We start from the raw sequence: 21,144 nt of genomic DNA on the forward strand, positions 1-21,144 counted from the left end.
TGAACAACCAAAGCAAGGTGTTGTGAAATAAATCAATTTGAAAAGAAAACATTATTGAAGTGATTTGTGGAGTTCCTTGGGAAGAGTGCACTGGTGACATAATTTTGCATAATTTCATTTTACCTCCTACTTTCATTATGAAACTGACAGTCTGGAGCCCAGGGGAGCCAGAGGAACTAGTGAAGCAGAGAATGAATTGGGAGTGGGGGCAGTTGTCCTGTATTATTCTGTGCTGATCATCTCTATTAGAAAGGACCGTATTGGCAATGTCAATTTTTAGAGTTGGAAATTCAGTTATGTCTTTATATGTGTAATCTCCTTGTAAATCTGATATTTATATTTTCATTTGTATACAGAGGCATGATAGTACTTCTGTATATAAATTAAATAAACTAATCTAGGACAGTAACTTCAATGTCATAGGTATGTCATTGATTTCAAATTTAAAAAGTTCTGGTGAATTTTGTTCAGAAAAAATTTAAAAGCAATATAGATAAAACTATTGTAGATTTCTAAAAATGCTTTAAAAGTACTAAGATGCAATATGTTTAGATTAAGAAAATTATTATTGAGCTTTAATTGGAATTACAACTTTTAGATATTTGTAGAAGGGAGGCATAAAGTAAGAACAGAATTGTTAGTTAGGCTTAACTAATTTTTATCAAGAAAAACAATCACATAATTGATCAGATTTTTGGCAACCCTATGGTTTGACATTACCAATGTACTGTCTGTATCAGAGAGAGGTAACTGGATGTTCCAGAAGTATGAGACCATACTAGAGCCTTATTCTAGGTTAGAGATGAGCAGTACCTGATAGGGACATGTGTATCAGCAACTTCTACTTATACCACGGTGGAAATGATGTGAGATATGCACACATAGAATAATTATAAAGTTGTCACATTATTTTAGGAAGATAACATAGTTAAATATCTTTTATAATTAGAGAAAATCATAAATATTTAAACTGACTCCCATATTGAAATCACTTGATAGTCATATGTTTTTGTGTCTTTTTCTATATTGCTTACCATCTGAAAAGTACAAAAATGAAAGAAATTGTTCTTCATTCATATGACTATTTTAAATGAAAATTTTCATAGTACTCGTAATTATATAAAAAGTTATTTCTGAAAAAAAGTTGTTTATGAATAGATATAATTGCAAAATTATAGTTGAATCACTTGTGAGCATTTGTAGTAATCTATATATATAAAAGCCTATGCTACCATTTGTAGTAATCTATATATATAAAAGTCTAAGCTATCATTACTACTACCATGGCGACCAGACAACTGGCTGGTAGCTATGATGCACACTGACCACCAGGGTGCAAACTCTCAATGCAGGAGCTGCCCCCTGGTGGTCAGTGCACTCCCACAGCCAACCTCCTAAGGCCAGCCACTTTCCATGGTCCCTCCCCCCAGCCAGCTGGCCCCAATCAGCCCCGATCGCCAGCCATGCCAAGGGACCCTACCCGTGCATGAATTCATGTACTGGGCCTCTAGTCAATATTATAAAAGTACATGAAAATTTATATCCGAAAGCTTTGAAAATCCAATATATTTTAGTAACAATAAATGAAACTAGTTTCTTTTTTTAGTTTCCTGATCATATTTCCTCCCTTTGTATCCTGTAGCTTACATGTAAATATTTTATAATCTAACTAGTGACCCGGTGCATGGATTCATGCACATTGAAAGGAAATTAATTAGAAGAAATATTTTAATATTGCTATTCGTGTTTTGCTCATGAAAAGAAAATAGGATTCCACCAAGTCTCCTATCTACCTACTCCAGGACTTCTGTGAGGATCAAATGAGATGAGGCATGGCAAAATGCTACACAAACATTTGGTTAAAGTGTGAAATGTTTGCACCTGGCTATAAAGCAAGTCGGGTTCCTGGGCTGAAGAAACTTCAAGGATGCTAGTTGCTAGGGAGAGGAAGCTGGGCATTGCTACATGACATCATTTCCTGGCGCCCACAGCCACCCTTTCTGGGCTGGGCTAGGCTGTGGGCCATAGTTTGTGCCATGGGGTCTCAGCAGCGCCTGTTGCGATTTAGTGGGATGTCGCTCTGGGGTGATGGCAGGGCCTGTGTCCCACTTGGGGGAAGCCAAGTATTGCTTTGTGAGCCCCAGGTCCGCAGCACTGTTTCTCTGTAAATCGTCAGTGTGCTTCATGGCAGCTCCTGCTTTGAGTGTCTGCCCCCTGGTGGTCAGTGTATGTCATAGCAACCAGTTGGAGGGACACTTAGCATATTAACTTTTATATATATAGATTATTTTTGAAATATTTATTTTTATTACTCTTTTTACACAGTGGAAATAGATTTGTTTTTATGTTTATATAAGTAATACAAATTATCTTTAAATCAAAAACAATATTTTAAGATATAAGGAAAAATGAAAAGCCACCTAGAATTCAACAACACTGAAATAACCATTTTATAATATTTTAGTGGTTATGCTTCATGTTATGTATCTATATCCTATAGTTTTACATAAATTGTATTGTTCCATACATGCTAAATTTGTTATCCCCTTTCTTGAATTATATTAACACATCAAGCACATCTTCATTAGTCATATAAACCTATACATATTGATTGTACATATACATGCATACATGCAACTAACTTTTTTAAAAAAAAATATTATCTTTATTGTTGAAAGTATTACAGATGTCCCCTTTGTTTTTTTTCCCCATTGACCCCCTTCACCCTGCACCTGCCTCTACTAAGCCTTCACCACACTATTGTCTGTGTCCATGGGTTATACATATATGCATATAAGTTCCCCAGTTAATCTCTCCCCCCCAGCCCACACCTACCCCCGCCTTCCCTCTGAAATTTGTCATTCTATTCCATGGTTCTATGAAACTAACTTATTTTGCTCAATTTTTAAAAAATGGATTATACTGTGCACGTTTTCCTATTTTTTTATTTAATGAAACTCTTTTAATTTATGTAGAATAACTCTAATCCATTCTTCTTAAATCCCCTATTGAAAGGGGTTAACTTTATTTCTGGTTATGACTACCAGGAACCAACCAGCAATAAATATTCTCATGTATATATGTCCATGTGAATTGATATTTTGATTTCTTTAGGGCATATTCCCAGGTGTGGAATTGCTGGATCAAATTTAATTTTAAAAGATATTTCTAGATGCTTTCCAAAAAGGTGGTCAACACTAAATCCTTTATGGATTTTTTTTTTGTAAATGTGTAAGCCAGGGCTTCAATTTTTATTTTCTTTGCTTTGGATATCTGGTGCCATTGTAAACAGGTTGTATCTTCCTCATTTATTGAACTATTCGTAACTTAGAATTTTTAGAATCTAATTCTGAATTCTCTATATTATATGACTGATCTATTTGTCTTCTCACCACATAGATTTTTCTACAGTGAATGTATACTATATTTTGCTATATTTGAAGTGGCAAGTGCTCTCCTTTTTAATTTTTTTTTGCTATTCATATGACGAGGTCTTTATTTTTTATAGCTTAATATGTTTTTATTTATTTTAGAGAGAGTGAAAAGGACCGGGATGGAGAGAGAGAAGCATCAATGAGAGAGAAACATCGATCGACTGCCACCTGCACGTCCCCTATTGGGGATCTAGCCTGCAATCCAGGCATGTGCCCTGACCAGAAATCAAACAATGCTTGGTTCCTGGTTTGACACTCAACCACTGAGTGTCAAATGAGCAGGGCCAAAGGAGCAGGTCTTTATACCTACTTGTAAGAGGGAACCATGCTGTGATTTTACCTGGGATCATTTTTATTTAAATGTAACTATAAATGGCCATTAAGACTGTATTATAGTTTTCAGTTTCTTCTGCAGTTGTAATGTGTGTTATGTTTTAAAATAATATAATTTTATACCCATTCTGGATAGTTCTTGCTTCATTTATTTCTAAACATATTATGTGATTTTTTTCTTGCTAATATAGAGATTTTAGCATTTTTTTTATGTCTAGGTGCTTTTTACAAGGGTAAAACTATTAATTTTTTTTGTATTTAGCTTATATCTATTTACATTGCCAATTCTATTTGTAATACAAAAAATGTTTTATTAGAGTCTTGACTCTACTACACTACTTTTCAGAGTAAATAGTGATAGCATTAACAAAAAGATGTTTTCATCCTTTCCAGTGTTTATATTCATTATTTTATTTGCATCATATTTTTACTTGAATGAACAAAGCAGTTTCAACTATAATCAACACTTTTCTTCTTGGGGGATTTATTTAAGTTTGCTGAAATAATTATTTTTAAATATTAGTACAGAAGGAGAATATTTGTGATCAAAATCAAGTCATGTAATAGTAATATAGTATTTGAGTTCTCTTTTATCTTCAGAAATTCTTCACATAATTAAAAAATGTCACATTTATTCTGTGCTCCACACTGAGATTTACTGTAAAAATAATTCAAGATGAAAAAGCTTTATAATGGAGATTCTATGTTACAGAATTTATGCAAATTGAATCCTGTTTAAGGAAGTGCAGAGTGTTACTAGTTAGAATCCCTGTTCTGTTAATTCCCATGGGAACCCAGAGTTGGCAGAGAGGCCCATGGTCTTCAAATATAGTAATATATTCTTCCTCTCTGATTGCTAATTGAAAAGAGACTCTTGATAATGGCAATTTTCAATTAACTCTAGATCTCTTAAATAGCCTATCACTTAAAGAAGAGTAAGTTAGCATTGAAACAAAACATTGTGGTTAATTTTCCTTTATCCTAGCTCACTTCCTAATTAGTCCAGATCATAACATCTAACAAGAGGTATTTAATGTAACAGCAAAGAAATTAGTGATTGTTGATAATCTGTGATAAATAGAATGCTGAATAGTGTGAAGTACTTGTGTCATTTGCCAACAAGGAAAAACACAAGCATTTTTTTTTTTATCTCAGTGTTTTATCTATTTCAGATCTCTGTTAGCATTCATATAATGTAATTATAGCCTGTCTACTTCCAATAAGGATTTGGAAGTGGTTTATAATAAAAAGAAAAACAAAACAAAATGAATGAACAAATCAGTGCATGAATGATATATATGTGTACAAATATGCAAATATGTATACATACATATGTACATATAATTGGTGAAAGAGGATATTATATGATGTATTAAAATTGCATTTGAAGTTTGACTATAGCACTTAAAAAAGTTAGGCTGACATACCTGAGCAGCTAATAGAAAAAATGAAACATGATTTACATTTTAAAGTATGTCAGTGTGCACGTGTGTGTGTGTGTGTGTGTGTGTGTTGTACATATACTCATTTCTTCTGTCAGCTGCTAGTGAATAGTGAGAGCACAAGTCTAGTCAATCATTCTATAAAGTAGTTCAAGAAGGATCAAAGTCCTATGGACTAGATAGAAAGTTTCTTTTAGCTAGAGGAAATCTTGGGTTCATAGAATGTCTTGCCTAGATATGTCTGCATATACTTACAATTATTTTTCAAAGCACTAGTATACCATCACTGTGAGATTCTAAAAATAATGCTTATGGTTTTTTTTCCTGAGTCCCCTTGAAGAGTAAGGTGATGATTACCATAAAAAAAGCATTTAAATGCATTATTGTTAGAGAATAAAAATCAATAATCAGTGATTATTCACAACCTTCTTCTGCTCTTTTTGCTATTAATGTTTTTCCTTTTGCCTTTATTCTCTGAGGAGGAAAAGGGAAAAAGCTGCCAGGATGTATTCTTTTATGAAAAGGAACTAGAACAACAGAAGTGGTAGGATTGGGGTGTGGAAGTATCTGTGGGTTAACTGAGTGAAAGAATGAGAAAGTTATGCAGTGCTTCTAGGAACCACATTTTTCCAGGTTCCCTTTAATATGAGAAAAATTGAGGAAAAAACTGAAATTTCTTCAATTTTACAACATTCTTTGATAGGACAAAGGAATGCATCTAACACTGTATTTCTGCCTCTCTGAATAGCCTTGGATCAATACTATCAGGTTGTATTGCTATTACAGGACATGTGCATTACAGGGGTTCCCCCATATGTCCCCTTGACTTGATTTTGTTGTATGTCCTACTTAGTGGGAGTAGAAAGGTGAAATGAGAACACTGTGCTGAACTAACTTCCAGGTGCAGGTTGTGATGTGCATTTGCCTCTTAAACACAAAGAAATATAAAACTGTGATAACTTATGGAGGAAGGAGTAGCAAATGTGTCCAAAATTACTGGGACTTGTAATGTGCCTTCATTGGTGCAGAGAGTTACATATTTATTTAATTATTTATATAATTTTTATTACATATAAAAATTTAGGGATTGAAAGACTTTTTTTAATTAACATTTTAAATAAAGTATCAGCTTAGTGACAGAACTGTTTTAAAAAATAAATGTAGAGCCTGCTGTACACAGTACAACAAACTGAATAATAGTGAACTATTTTTTCAAATGTTAAATAGTAGAGGAAAATAGAAGAGACCATAAACAGTATCTAATTTGTGGATGGATTTCCTCCATTAAAGTAATTAAAATTATGGAGGAAATCGCAGAGGTCAAAATTACATAATGTGGTGGATAAAATACACTGTGTGAGACCAGACAAATCTGGATTAAGTCAATGTGCTTCCATTTATTTCAGACAGACTATAGTCACTATAATTGCACATTACAATTAGAAACTAGCAACTACAAGAGAGCCAGAAGAAAAATACATACCCTTGGGCTGAAGAGGGGATTAAGCTAAAACAAAACAAAACAAAACAAAATAAAAAAACTGAGAGCCATTTATAAATAATAGAAGAGAAAATGAGTACACTATATATTTGGCCAAAGCAGTAATTACAGACTTAAGTGAATTTATTAGAAAGTTAGTATACTGGTCAGTGTTCTTATCTGCAAGTCCACAACAGTTAGTTTAAAAACAGAAAGGAGTTTGTTACTGGCAATAGGCGGAGTGCAGAATTCCAGGGTAAGACAGGGAGACAAGCCTAGATGCCACACAGCCAGAAGCACATCTAGTAGAATTACACCTCCCATCAGGTGACAGCTCCAGGAGAGGTCCCATGCCTTTATTCACTGCTCATTACCCAACATCCCTAAAGACAGAAGCTCTATTCTAACCAGGGAAGAATAACCAAACACCTTTGTGACTGCTTATCTCCTTCTCAGGACAATCACATCCTTAAGTTGCATGCAGCTGTGTTCTTATCCCTTCTGGGTTGCACACCGTGGTATTAGCCTTATAGGACCCAGGTCACATGTGTAACTCGAGCTGTGTTATGGAGAAGGGGAAGAGCAGGGGTCATCCTGGGTGCTGTTCACTAAAGCCACCAGGAGTAGGAATATGGTACCTTTCCCTTAGGTAATTCAGGATATCATAGCTTGGGGCTGGGGTACTGTCATCGAGAACTCAAGGATTCTGGGTAGGTTCTGAGATGGCAGCACATAAAATGCTAAAGGGCCAGTGGCAGCTATTATATGAATTTGGCAAGTTGCGTAACACTTTTGAGTCATAGTTACCTCATCTATAAAATTGAGGAATCGGTTGAGGGCCTTATCTTGGATTCCTTTCAGTCATAGCAGTGCTTCCTGGATTAACCTACCACCTTCAACTCCCGCCTGTGTTTTTATATATTGCTTTGGTTCAGAAAGTTTATAACCCTGTAAATTATAATATTATTAAATCTATGAATTTATTGCATTTGATTATAAATCCAGTATGCATAGTAGCTATTCTGAGCAAATAGTGAAATATAATGCCTACAAAACCATTAAATCAATGATTATGGTTGTTAATATTAATGAAATTGATCAACAATATTTATTACCTTGTAAACATTTAATGTACAGTCATTATTTTTCAAGTGATATAATAGGTCTCCTGTCTGAATACACAGTTACCCATTAATATTAGAATGAATATACTCTGAAGGATAGCCTTATTAATCAGTTATAGAATATGTAGCACAATAAAATAACATATTGTAATCAATCCTCCTATCCCCAAATGAAAATCTATATATTTAAAAGTGCCATCTGCATATATTTAATGCATTATCTTTCTCCTCTTAAAATAGAAATTGGATCGATTTCTTTTATTGCACAATAAATGTTGATTTAGGTAGGTCTTCCCTAACACTTGAAGCAGACTGCAATAAAAAAAAAGTGTGTCTTAACTGATAAATATCTTTCCAAATTCTCATAGTTTTGACAATTGTGTACTATTGAGGTTGAAATGTGAGGTTCTTTCATATCTATGGTTATTACGAGTCTATATCAAACTTCAATTTATAACTTGAAACCCTCTATGTATTATTAGAAGATGTCAAATTAGTATTTAAAAAGGGAATCTGCCCTCTCTTTTTTTTAATCTCCCTTAAGCACCTTCTTCTATCTAACTTTGTAATTCAACAAAAGAGATTTCCAATGAAATTTAGTTTTCAGTAAAGGGGAATAACTTTGAGATGTATATTGGAACATTCTGAAAAAAATGATGAGAAAAAAATATAGCTAACAATGGGGCAGTTTTTCATGAAGTTGAACAAATATTCTAACATGAATTCCCATATAGCTGTAAGGAATTTGCATTTTTCCTGTTTATTGCAATGTATCTAAAGATGTTGATTTTCAAGTCTTATTTCTGACTCCCAGTTTCTTCCCTGAGCCTTTTGAAACCCTTAAGAATGCATTATGGAATGGCAAAAAGAGTTATCGTCATTTAAATGATGAAGCTTTCCTATTTCTCTAAGTGTAGAAAGAACTAAACAAACTGTTCTTCATCCTACAGACAGCATAGCTCAAGAGTTTATTAAAGACTTTTTGATTCATGGATAGGATATTTTAAAGTACTATTTCTCAAGAACTCTTTATGTCTTCTAATTTAAAGCCTCTTCTACAGTTTTATTACTCATAAAATACCCTTGACTATCTTCAGTTGCTACATTGACAATGATTTCTTCCTATTTGGTTATCTACATCATGAAATTTATCAATTGAGAGTATGTTGTCTATGTCTTGCCCAGTATTGAGGCAAATTAAACAAATGGATAAATAAAATAAGGCTGCAAGATTTGAATTATAAAGTCCAATAGGGGAGAAATAGTATCACACATGCAGAAATTAGAGATGAACAAGAGACAGTAAATAATCAAGTGTTCCTCTCTGTGTCCGAGGAGATAAAAGTTTAGGTTAAGGGAGAATTTAGGTGGCTTCCAGAGAAGAAAGTTAATGCTGAAAGTTAGATTCAAATTTTTAAGTTTATTTGTCTGGTCTTTGCCATCATCTTCATGCCTAACATTTATAGGAATTGACAATTTAATCAATCATGACTATAGAATAAAGCCTCCATAAAAGCCCAAAAGGTCTGGGTTTAGAGAGCTTCTGTATTGGTGAACATGTGGAGGTTGGGGGAGTGTCACACCTGGAAAGGACATGGAAGTGACAAACCTCTTCTTACACACATTGTCCTATGCATCATTTCCATCTGGCGGTTCCTGACTTATATATTCTTTTCTAATAAACTGGTGATTTAGTAAGTAAAATGCTTATGTTTGTCCGAGTTCTGTGAGCTCCTCTAGCAAATTAATGGAACCCAAAGAGAGAGAAATGAGAACCTCTGATTTATAGCTAGTCGGTCAGAAGCACAGGTGACAATCTGGGCTTGAAACTGACATCTGAAGTGTGTGGTGGGCAGTCTGATAGGACTGAACCCTTAACCTGTGGAACCTGATGGTACCTCTGGGTAGATAGTGTCAGAATCAAGTTGATTTCTGGAACAACTTGCTGTTGTCCGAGAATTGCTAGTTGGTGCTGGGAACCCCCTCTGCTTCAAAACACACACACACACACACACACACACACACACACACACACACATATTGAAATTGGGTACAGAACCCAAAATAATTCCTAAAATATCCATGTAGTTATGTGTTTTTATTTATTTGTTTGTTTGTTTGTTTAGTTGATGTTTTAGAAACAGGCAAAAAATCCTTCATGCTAAAAAATGTCTTTGATGAAAAGAATTGCCAAAATGATTCATGCCACAGAACGCAGTTTTAGAAGTCAGATAGGTAGTTTTTACCCTGTCTCATGAAGCTATCTAGAGTTTTCACTTGGGGTGGCTTTGGGATTGTGCCATGAATCTCCATTCTGGTTCATTGCCTGAACAGCACGGGTGATAAGGAAACAGCTGCATGTAAGCATTTGCTGTGTGAAAGGATAGAAAATGTAGGTACCAGCCCTTCCAGGGAGGCCTCATTGCTGTAGCAGTTTATCCCATTACTAGAGACGTGCCGTGCTGATATCCCACATTCAGCTGTTGACCGGCAGCATGGCCCTCAGCTTTAATAGGAAGCATATGATCACTCCAGCTGGCAGGTGACACCATCTGGCAATGTTCCCCGGCAGCTCAACAAAAGATTTTCAAATATCAAAGCAAGGGGAAAGACCTCTGCCTTTTTTTTTTAAAGTGGTTTGACTGTGCATGCATTTTGCTTCCAAAAGAATTATTGCTTCTAACTTGCCGAATTCTGTGAAGGAAAGGGCACCCTCAGAGAATGAAATTAGCTCAAAACATTTGTTAACTGCTCATTTACATTGATAAATAAATGGTAACTTATAGGAAATTTAATTTTGTGCTTAAAAAGGACTGCAACTTGAATGTAGTTAAAGCTTGGAAAGGTTTGTTGGTTTTTTGTTTGTTTGTTTTTTAAAGATTCCGTCTGAAAACATAGGCCTATAAGAAATTAGACTGGTTAGGTTATGAAAACATAAGAGTCTTAAATTTTATTGGAGAAAGGGACCTTAGTGGTCTTTTAGGAAAATGTAATTTCACCAGGTAGGGAAAGCTATGGGGCAGAGTAATTGCCACCAGGTCAGAGTCATATGCAACTCAGGAATGGCAGCTTAGGAAAGTCTGGGGGCTGTTGACTCTGAGCACAGAAGTCATCGTTTTCTAACTTGCTACAGAATGGGGACTCAGAAAAACTGGGCAGTCCTCTAGGTCCATTCACTTTTTTCATTGAAAAAGCAAACATTAGATTAGTAGGAAAAAATAAATGTATCTGAGCATTATGTTCTTTTATTCATCTCTGAATATAATTTTAACATTAAATCTGTTCATATGTACTCCTAAGGTATGGGACCATAGAAAGGACTGTCAATTGGCTGATGGCTCTCAGGACCATATCAGTCATGTACCAGTATATGCAAAAAATGCATCTACCTCAAAAAGCATGTCTTTTTTTTCCTGAAATAGTCACTAGAGTTACAATAATACTCTATATGTGGTTTAAGCCCCCTTACCCTTACATTTTGCTGACCAGGATTAAGACAGCCACTTTCATTCTTAGAACAAACTACCTAATCAAATAAAGTGTGTGACCATGTTGTCATAACAGAGTATCAAGCCCACAAATATATTTTGCTTCATACGAACAAAATGAAAATTTAATCTTCTCTCAACACCAAGTTGTGTTCGTTCATATAAAATTTGGGGGTGCTTGTTGATATTATGAAAAGGTTTAGGGTAATGTCCTCTATATAAACAATCTTCCTGTAACATGAATAATGTTATTGAATTGGTTTGTACCTTTACAGAAAGAAAAAAATGTTCTTTAATTCATTAAGTGCTTATTATTGACTTCTTCTGTAGGAGCTAAAAAAGACAGATTGCTAAGGATCCTGTTTATAGATAATATGTTCTTAAGTGCCCAAATGATTTCTATTTATGAAAAATCATATGAGCTCATCACACTCCATTGGCCTAATGAAGAAGCTAGGAAGTGAGCTGGGTTTGGGGGTTACCGCAGATTAGCAGACTCATGAGTCATCCAATACCACCAGTGTGGTGCTTCTCAAGCTATCTATGTTAAAGAATCAGATTCTGGCTGATTTTTATCTCTGTGTTTATTTGATTTCCTACAGCTCCAGCAACATGGTTGTACTGTGTATGTCTAGCATGTAGCTCATGCCATATGCCTCTCACCATAGAATTCAACATGAACAAAACTGGTATACAATGTTCAGTGAATTGTGTCCACTGGTCATGCACTTGAGGGTTGCAGACTTCAAATTGCTGTAAAAATGCCTCAGCATTTACTTTCAGTTCTGTGCTTAGTTCATTGCACAGCCCTCAGGAGCAGTTGCACACACCTGTGGACCACATTTTGACTAGCCCTGAGCTAGTTGGATTTCCTGTACTTCAAAGGCAGAAAACTATATCATACAACAAAGTGTGCAAAGTTGCTTGCAGCCAGGTTTCTGGATCTGATTAGACTCCAATAACGTGCTAGATCTGGGCTTGGATTTTAAACTGAAGTCAGAAGGAAGAGGCAGAAGTACCCATTTAACAGGGAAGTTAGTGCCAGAAATGTGGCTTCTTGTAGCCACCAAAGAAGCTTTCTGGATCAGAGAAACGGTGAAGTGATTCTGAGGGCTGAAAGCTGGAGGCTTGTCTTAGAAGCCTTTTCCTCCAGCCTATCCAATTACTGTATAAACCACCTAATATCTGATACTAAATTTCTTTTTGTGTGATTTAGTCGGTTCCCACTGTCTGAAAGAAATAAGGCTGCACTGATAAAGATTCATTTGCCAATTGTAATTATTGGGTGGCTTTATATTTTTCGACTGATTAGCAGTTAGCTCTAGACCAGTGTTCTCAAACTTCATTGTGCATATGGATCACCTGGGAATGTGAAAATACTTGTTCTTATTCAGTAGGGTAGCCTGGGGATCTGAAATTTTGCGGGTCTATCAAGCTTCCAGTTAATTGAGATGGTGTCGGTCCACAGACAACCAACAAGCACAGCTCATGTCTTTGACTTCCCAGAGGGTCATGTTCTCATGAAAATCATAATGAACTAGAATAGATAGTTCCCCTAAGCTCTATAGTGTCAACTTTTTGCATGGCCAGAATAAAGGAGAGAATGGTTAGAGGATGGCAGCTGAATAATTTAGCAACCATGGATGATTATATTTAGTTTCACTAACAGTAAAAAAATGAAGTTAATAAATATCACAGTGCTCATGGGCCTACCAAGGTTCACCGTAAGGCCATGTGTGAATTATGCAAGCCTAAAATGAGCCCCAGTATGTGAGTGCTCAGCTACTCTTGTGGCCTTAGCTTTTTTCCTCTAATATGCTTATGGTTTCTAAAAGTATAGAAGTCATCCACAACTTTACCAAACCCTGAACCTTCTGTCTGGGTCTACCTACTGGGCACTTCTCTCTCTTGGATATGCCCTGGGTACATCCATATTAAATCTTATGAAGGATAGGACATGTATCCAAGAGGAAATTAAATAGGGAGAATTTTGTAAGGGAATAAATATAGAGGTTATCATTTGGATATTATTTTGCCTGATTTCATAGATAAACTCACGAGTATAAGTGTGAAAACTTGCTTATCACAGAAGTTTTGCTCTATGGTTAGTGCTCTATCTAATGCACTGTTAATACTCAATACATGATATTTGAGTAAAAATGGAATTTTAGTCCTCTCTGTGGTTATAAGAAAAACAGAGCTGACTCACGAGGCCCTTTGACCACCACTCGCACTTCATCCTACTTCCCAGACATCTCAACTCAGACAAATTGACTTTGATGCTTCTAGCTGTCTCCTAAGAGTGCAATTTTTGTACACATGCCAGTAAAATTAAGAGCATTGAATGTGAGCTAGTACATTAAAATGGACCTGCCTCTGTATGGTTGATTACCATAGTTAAATATAGCACCTTGAATGACAAGCAGAACTATCAGTGCATTCTCCCATTGGAACAAATGGCTCTATCGTGGCGACAGACTGCCTGTGTCTCATAAACATGCATTATTGGTTACTGAGAATGGGCAAGAGTTCAACTAAGAATAAACACAAGGCCTTTCAATTCCAGGAGTCTTCTCAAAGTGCATATGCCCTTAGTCATGGACATTCATAACATCATCTTCATCTTCACATATAGACATTACAATTTAAAATCCAACATTCCTGTAATTCAAGAAGGCATAGATAGATAAGAGTTCAAACATAAATACTTTTCAGTAAATATTAGATATATGTTTACTAGATATACCTATAGTAATATAGATATAAATGGATTCTATTTCTAATGCTTATGGTATATTTAATAATTAAGATATCCATATATATATACTGTGTATTAAAGTGTGAACTGGAAAAGTTGATTTATTTGAATAAACATGCATTATAATTATAAGTGACAACTAACGTTTCAAATGATATTAACGATAATGCTAGGCAAACTACTTTTTCTATTTAAAACCATATTGTATTGAGTTAGCCAGGCATGTTTATTTAATTAAATCACTAAACAGAATGGAAATTATCATACGGTAACAGTTCTTGGTTTCTCATTTTCTAAATTAAAACAAATCTGGAATGAGTGAAATGAACAATATGGTAAACTTTGTTTCAGCTAATTTTGCTTAGTCCCTTTATTTTCTATTGCCCATGAATGGTTTAACTACTCTTACAAAATAGGAGGAAATGCAAATGTTAGCTTTGGGTCTAACTGCTTTTACACATCATAAATGTTGATGTATTTTCAATGAAATTAGTATTCCACCTCCAAGTAGAAATAAAAATGTCCAGGCTGATTTCACTGTGGAACACAGAAGACCAAGTTCATAACTGCCTGTGTGTGTGATGAGAATATCAATGCTCTTTTGCAGATTGTGCCAGCAGGAGAAGCTGCCAATGACCTTCCAGTCCTGTGTGATCACCAAAGAGTGCCAGGTGTCGGAGTGGTCAGAGTGGAGCCCCTGCTCAAAAACGTGCCACGATATGGTGTCCCCTAAAGGCACTCGCGTAAGGACACGGATCATCAGGCAGTTTCCTATTGGCAGCGAGGAGGAGTGTCCAGAACTTGAGGAAACAGAACCCTGCGTGTCTCAAGGAGAGGCAGCTGCCCCCTGTGCCACGTGAGTAAATAAGGCTGCGGCCTCTGCTGCTGTCTCTGCCCAAATGGCAAGTCTGTTCAGCTGTTTAATTTCAGCTGAAGAGTCAGTTGAGAAATAGTGATTTTTACAAATTTTAATTCGGAGAAGAAAATATCTCTTTACCAACACTACCCTAAAAAAATGATTTTACCCTATAAAAGTGTCTTTAGCAAGCTGTATTTCCAAATCTCCATGAGGGCTAGACTTTTAGCAGCAATTCTCTGTTTACATATTTTCTATAGTAGGTATTAGCAAACTTTTTTTTAAAAGAGGAAGAGTGCAAATGTATTAGGCTTTATGAGCCAAATAGATGCAATTCTATCTCTGGAGCTACAGATAATATGTAAATGGGTGTGGATACGTTCCAATAAAACTTTATTTATAAAAGTAGAAGACAGGTTGGATTTGATTGTCAGGCAATACAAGCTCCATCCTATAAGGTAAAATAAGAAAGTCCTATTAAAATTCAGTACTACATATAACAAATCCTATTGAATAAAATAAAATACTACATTAAAATAATAAGACTTGAAGCTCCTTGAGGACAAAGATTATGCCTATTCACTTTTTTAAAAACTGAGACGCATATAACTCAGGGCCTGACACACAGTAAGCACCCAATAAATGTTCATTGAATTCAGATAAACTTTGAAATATTTGGCACTATAACCTTATTCTTTTTGTCATTAAAAATATGATTTCTAAGACATTACTTTGAATCATCTTCATAATAAATACATTTCAGTTTTGTCTGAATATAGACTATTTAGAATATTTATAAAAAACAACTTTGAGAATCTTAGTTTCTCAGTAGATATATATAGAAGCTTCATTAGGTTTTTCTCTGGAATAGTGCAAACATTTAAAGAACATGAACTTCATGAACCAGTGAGGAAAATACTACTCCTACTCCTCTTCTAACAAGAATAACACTAACAAGGATAGTGATGGTTTATATGAGATCTTCAATTCTGCAGCACTTTGGAATCTTCCATTCTCCCATGATGTAACAAGTGACTGGAAACCCCAGAGAGCTTCCTGCCACCAGCCCCACTGACTCCTATGCTCCTCTTCACATAATAGGCTCCAGGAATTTGCCTGGATCTCCAGCCAGAGAATTTGTCTTCACTGAATTTCTTTTATTTTTGTCTCAAGCTAGGTGTTTTATTCTTTCTCTTCTCAGATATTCAAGCACCATTAACAAGAAATATATATATTCTGAGTCTCTTTATCTCCCCTCCGCCCCCCGCTTTTGGGAGAATAGCATTTTTAGAATGTGTCACCAATTTACTCTGCCCCTCCCCCCATTGATTTCAGAGAGGAAAGGAGAGGGAGAGAGAGAGAGAAACATCAGTGATGAGAGAGAACCATGGATCGGCTGCCTCTTGCACACATCCCCACTAGAGACAAAGCCTGCAACCCAGGCATGTTCCCCGACTGGGAATTGAACCATGACCTTCTGGTTCATAGGTTGACATTCAACCACTGAGACATGCTGGCAGGACACCAATTTACATTATTGATATTTATTCCTTTCATAGGACTCCTTAGGTGACCTAAATTGAGACTGCATTCTATAAAAATACAAAGTGTTAATTTAACTCCCCTGATGAATGATTTGTTTGGTTTTACTTTCCTCACACCCCTGCCTGCCGCCTGCCACACTTTGCCCAAGGCATCAATTATCCATGTTTTTAGAATTAACCTGAATGCTGTACTTCCTTTATAAACATGTGTCAAGACTGTTATTACTTGATTCCCCTGTCCTGCACCTCTGTTAAACCATGACCCCTCACTTATAAAAATGAAAAAGGGGCACGAAAGTCAGCTCTCCTGTCATGAAACTTTCCCATTGACAAAGCGGAGCATCTAGATCAGACATCTGAGAGCCCATTTAATCTTTCCTTCTAATCGAGATGAGCATTAGCACATCCATTTGTACCTATGCTGGCTGTTAATCTGATTAGTAGGGAAGCATCTTGGTTAAAGTGACACAAAGTGCTGCATGAGCCATTTTCTCTGTGCTTTTAGACTATCCATTTTCCTTGAGGTGGAGAAATGCCACCAGTTCCTATCTTCATTGGCATCAGGAAATGGTTCCCTGACTATCTCCTTAAAGCATGTGCTGGGCTGACAAGCTCCTGACATTTCTTCCACATCATAATCTTGATTGGAGCTTTAATTTAGAATCACAGATTGTCTTTCCTGTGATCCACTGATTAGAAACGTCAGCTCTTTTCATCATTTATTAGCACTCGTCAGGGTTGCTCAGTGCTACAGAAAAACATGCATTCTTTTTTGTTGTTGTTAATCCTCACCCAAGGATATTTTTTCCATTGGTTTTTATTTATTTAATTAATTAATTTATTTTCTTATTGTTTAAAGTATTATATATGTCTCCTTTTCCCCTGATTGACACCCCCCCTTTCCATTGTTTTTTAGAGAAGAGTTGAGGGAGAGAGATACTCATTTATTTGTTGCCTCCCTCCTGTGCCCCAACCAGTGCCAGGGATCAAGCCTACAACTCTGAGGTGTGTGCCCTTGACTAGAATCGAACCCTGACCCTTCAGTCCACAGGTCGATGCTCTACCCACTGAACAACACTGGCTAGGGCAAAAACACTCATTCTTGACAATGAAGAGAAACCTCTAAATTGTTGTTATATTTTTTAATCCTAAAGCACAATTATAATTTTGATCTAGTATGAAGAAGCAATTTTCATGCATTTTATTACAGGCAAAACAAATGTTGGGGTTGATCATCACTTGTAATGTTTTCCATTCTCAGATTCAGTCCCCCTTTGTTTATAAGTATTGAAAAAGGGCAAGCCTGAGTTTAGCTTAACTGAACATAAAATTTCATGTTTTCAGCATTATGCTATCTTGTAATAAAATATTTATAAGCAATTTTCAGTGATTGCAATTAAAACAAGATCATTCTAAATTAAACTCCTCCTTAAATGGAGCACTGTTTAGGATAAAGGAGAAGAGATTGAATCTGAATCTGCACCGGAGATATGGTAGTTTACGATTGCTTCAAGAGGAAAGTGTTTTTTGAATTACTTTAAAAAAAAATGAGCAGAGCAGAGTTTTTTCAGTAAACATGGCTGCCACTGATGGCATTTTCTGTATTCAGGTATGGCTGGAGAGCCACAGAGTGGACCGAGTGCCGTGTGGACCCTTTGCTCAGTCAGCAGGACAAGAGGCGAGGCAACCAGACAGCCCTCTGTGGAGGGGGGGTCCAGACCCGAGAGGTGTACTGCGTGCAGACCAATGAAAACCTCCTCTCACACTTAAAGACCCACAAGGACAAAGAAGGTAAGCTGTGTTTTCTTCTCAAGGATCACGCATGGAGACCAGGCATGGGATGCTGCAGGAATATATGCCCAGCCATCTGGGGCATGCAAAGCCATATTTCTGTTCACATTATGGTTGCTGTCCACTATGGTGAACAATAATCCAAATTTTGGTTGTAACAATTTAATTCAATTTCATCTTTTGTCAGTTGTGATTTGCTGACAGATCTATCATTAAATTTTCTAACTTCAGGCTCTGAGTGAAAATTTAGGAGTAATTATTTACAAAAAAGGAATAAAACCTAATCTTGTAATTATATGCAAAGAAGTATATATTCTAAAGCCCAAATTTTCTTTGCTTGGTATAAGAATTACAACCTGCTTATAAAAAAATACCTCCTTTTTCTATTTATAATGTGGTTGAAAAATATGTTAATTGTAGTATTTAGTAAAAGTTTCAATTTGAGTTTAAATGAAATCAATACAGAATAAATACAGAATCAAACTACAGTAAAAACAAAACAAAAAGAAACCGTTAACGCAAAGGTATGACTTATTTTAATCTTTCAATTAAACACATTTTAGAATATTTTTGTTTAAATCTAAGTTTTGGACCAGATATAATAAATGAACAAAAGGATAAGTGATTTCAAGATGGGCAGGGCTAAATGTATATATTATCATATATTACTATTACTCTGAAATTCTAATCATTATTGGATCAAGTTTATATTCAATTAGTAGCTTTTATGTCCGTACAAATATGGATATTTTTAAGCAATGCTATATAAGCTAACTCTCTTACATTTCCCTCTACCTGAAGGATAGCAGGATGTCTATCACTAATGTATTCAACGTATATTTTTTAGTTAACAACAGAGTTCCAAAAATTATGTAAGGTGGTGAGGATAGAAATGTCAATACAAATTTTGTGTCAGGGAAATGTTCATGGTCATCATGAGAGCACACAAACAAGCCAGTAGTTAATAATGCAGTATGCTATGCGTTATAAGTGAGTTTTAGAATAACTGTAGGGGGGTCACAGAAACAGAAACCTTCATAGAGGAGGGAAGTGGTACTTGAGCCAAGTGATGAGGAGTATGTGCCATAAAGTTAAATGGGTCAGGAATTCAAGAGGGAACAGCATTAGCACACCATTAAAGAGAAGCAAAAAAAGAGAGAAATCTTGCCAGAAAAGATGAGTATGTTGTATTTAGCAAGTTGTGGGTATGATGGGATAATTCCCCAGCAAATATGTTGGTTGGAAAGGGTAAAGAATAAAGACCTTAGTTCTTATTAACAGTGACCAAAAAAGGAGGCCGGAGTACACAGAGAAGAAATCTGATCAAGAATAATCAGAAAAAAGAGGATAGAACCAAGAGAAATGGGTGTTTTGAAAAACAAAAGATGACTCCACTGCCTCCCCGAAAAGGAGTGGCACCAGTGACCAGCAATTCATGAAAAGCAATCACGGAAGTTTGCATGTGTAACTTGCAAAATTTAATTGTTTTTTATCCACTAACTTTACATAGCTTGTCAACTCATTTAGAAATCTAGCCTCGGGCTACATTTTTCTACTAATATATCTTGAAGTTGTAAGGAAGTAGTATAAAACATGTAATGTTAGTACATTAATATTTTCTTGGCCACGTTAATGGCTACGTTTTTAACACTCTTAGGTGGATTTATTATAGCCATCCTCTCAGAGTAGTATAATTTCATTGCTAGAGGTAGTTCAGAGTTTAGTTTCTGAATGTCAATTATGTCCTGTAGGTTATTACTTTCAAAAGAGCCTTTGGGGTTTGGAATTGGAACTGGATACATTTTTAAATCATTTAGTCATGGATTTTCCCTACTTCTGTCAAAACACAGCAGAGTACCAAAAATAAAAGTCACACCAAAAGGGAAAACAAAAAGAATATTATTGTAAGATGTATCTTTTGGAGTAACAAATGCCAAAGCAAAGATCAGTGGATATGGAAATAATCAGTTCTTCTGAAATTAATATTTATCATGGAAGCATGTAACATGAATAACTTAGGAATATGCATCCTTTCATGTCACACAGCAAGACTACTATAATCCTCTTTGGAAAAAAAAGTTGATTTTTCCCTAAAAGTTTCAGCTTTTACTTCTCGAACTTAGACTATATAAGTTTCCCCCCAGAAGCACTTAGCATTTCCCAATAGGAAACTTATTCAATACACCAGCATCCCAAGGACTATAAATATGTGTGAATGGAGCACAATTTGACTGTGGGATGTGAAGAATGTTCCATGTATCTTCGTTCAATAACTATGAAAGAATGAAGGCTTACTTTACGAAGAGAGGGAAATCTCTCAAAATAATTCCCTCCATCAATTCTAAAAAGAAGGTAATGATCTCAAGAAAGTCTGGCTGTGTCATCATGAACAACCTACCCTAAGAGCAATTTATGTTATACTTCATTTGAAGAACAAAATCTACACTTGTTTTGGCAGATCTATACTATGTGTTCTAGAAAAGTTGTTTTCACATGTAACCAAGCTATTAAAATACATTAACTCAAAATAAAATACTTAACTCAAAAATACAATTTCTTGATACAAAAATACTGAAAAAAAGATATGAAATTCATATAACTTCCTTTATCATCTTGGCATATCATATTACACAGGTACTGATAACCTTAGCATAATTTAATTCAATTTTCATGGCCTCGTGTCGTGTGAGTCAGTTAACAGTAGTAAAGGCAACAATGAATAGAAATACTTAATGTGACCTAGGTAACCCTTCCAATCCTGACCGCTGAGAAGAGCTAGCAGTAACACTCAGCAGTTTCTGTTCAGCCAGCTGATTAGAGTTCCAGTAGGCTGAAAAGTGTGCAGCTTATGCTGGCATGAAATCTACCCTTATCAGAAAGTGACAGGAAGAAGG

The 21,144-nt window shown here is 35.7% G+C and overlaps 1 protein-coding gene across 1 annotated transcript in view; it reads left to right on the forward strand.

Moving 5' to 3' along the window:
* Window positions 1-21,144, forward strand: part of THSD7A (thrombospondin, type I, domain containing 7A) — a 209,454-nt gene that overhangs the window by 15,072 nt on the left and 173,238 nt on the right. Inside the window, exons 2-3 of the mRNA XM_014547652.1 lie at window positions 14,667-14,915; window positions 18,069-18,250. Coding sequence (XP_014403138.1) covers window positions 14,667-14,915; window positions 18,069-18,250 — 431 coding nt within the window. The remainder of the gene's footprint in view (window positions 1-14,666; window positions 14,916-18,068; window positions 18,251-21,144) is intronic.

Source organism: Myotis brandtii, unplaced genomic scaffold (genome assembly GCF_000412655.1).
Source record: "Myotis brandtii unplaced genomic scaffold, ASM41265v1 scaffold48, whole genome shotgun sequence".
Lineage (NCBI taxonomy): Eukaryota > Metazoa > Chordata > Mammalia > Chiroptera > Vespertilionidae > Myotis > Myotis brandtii.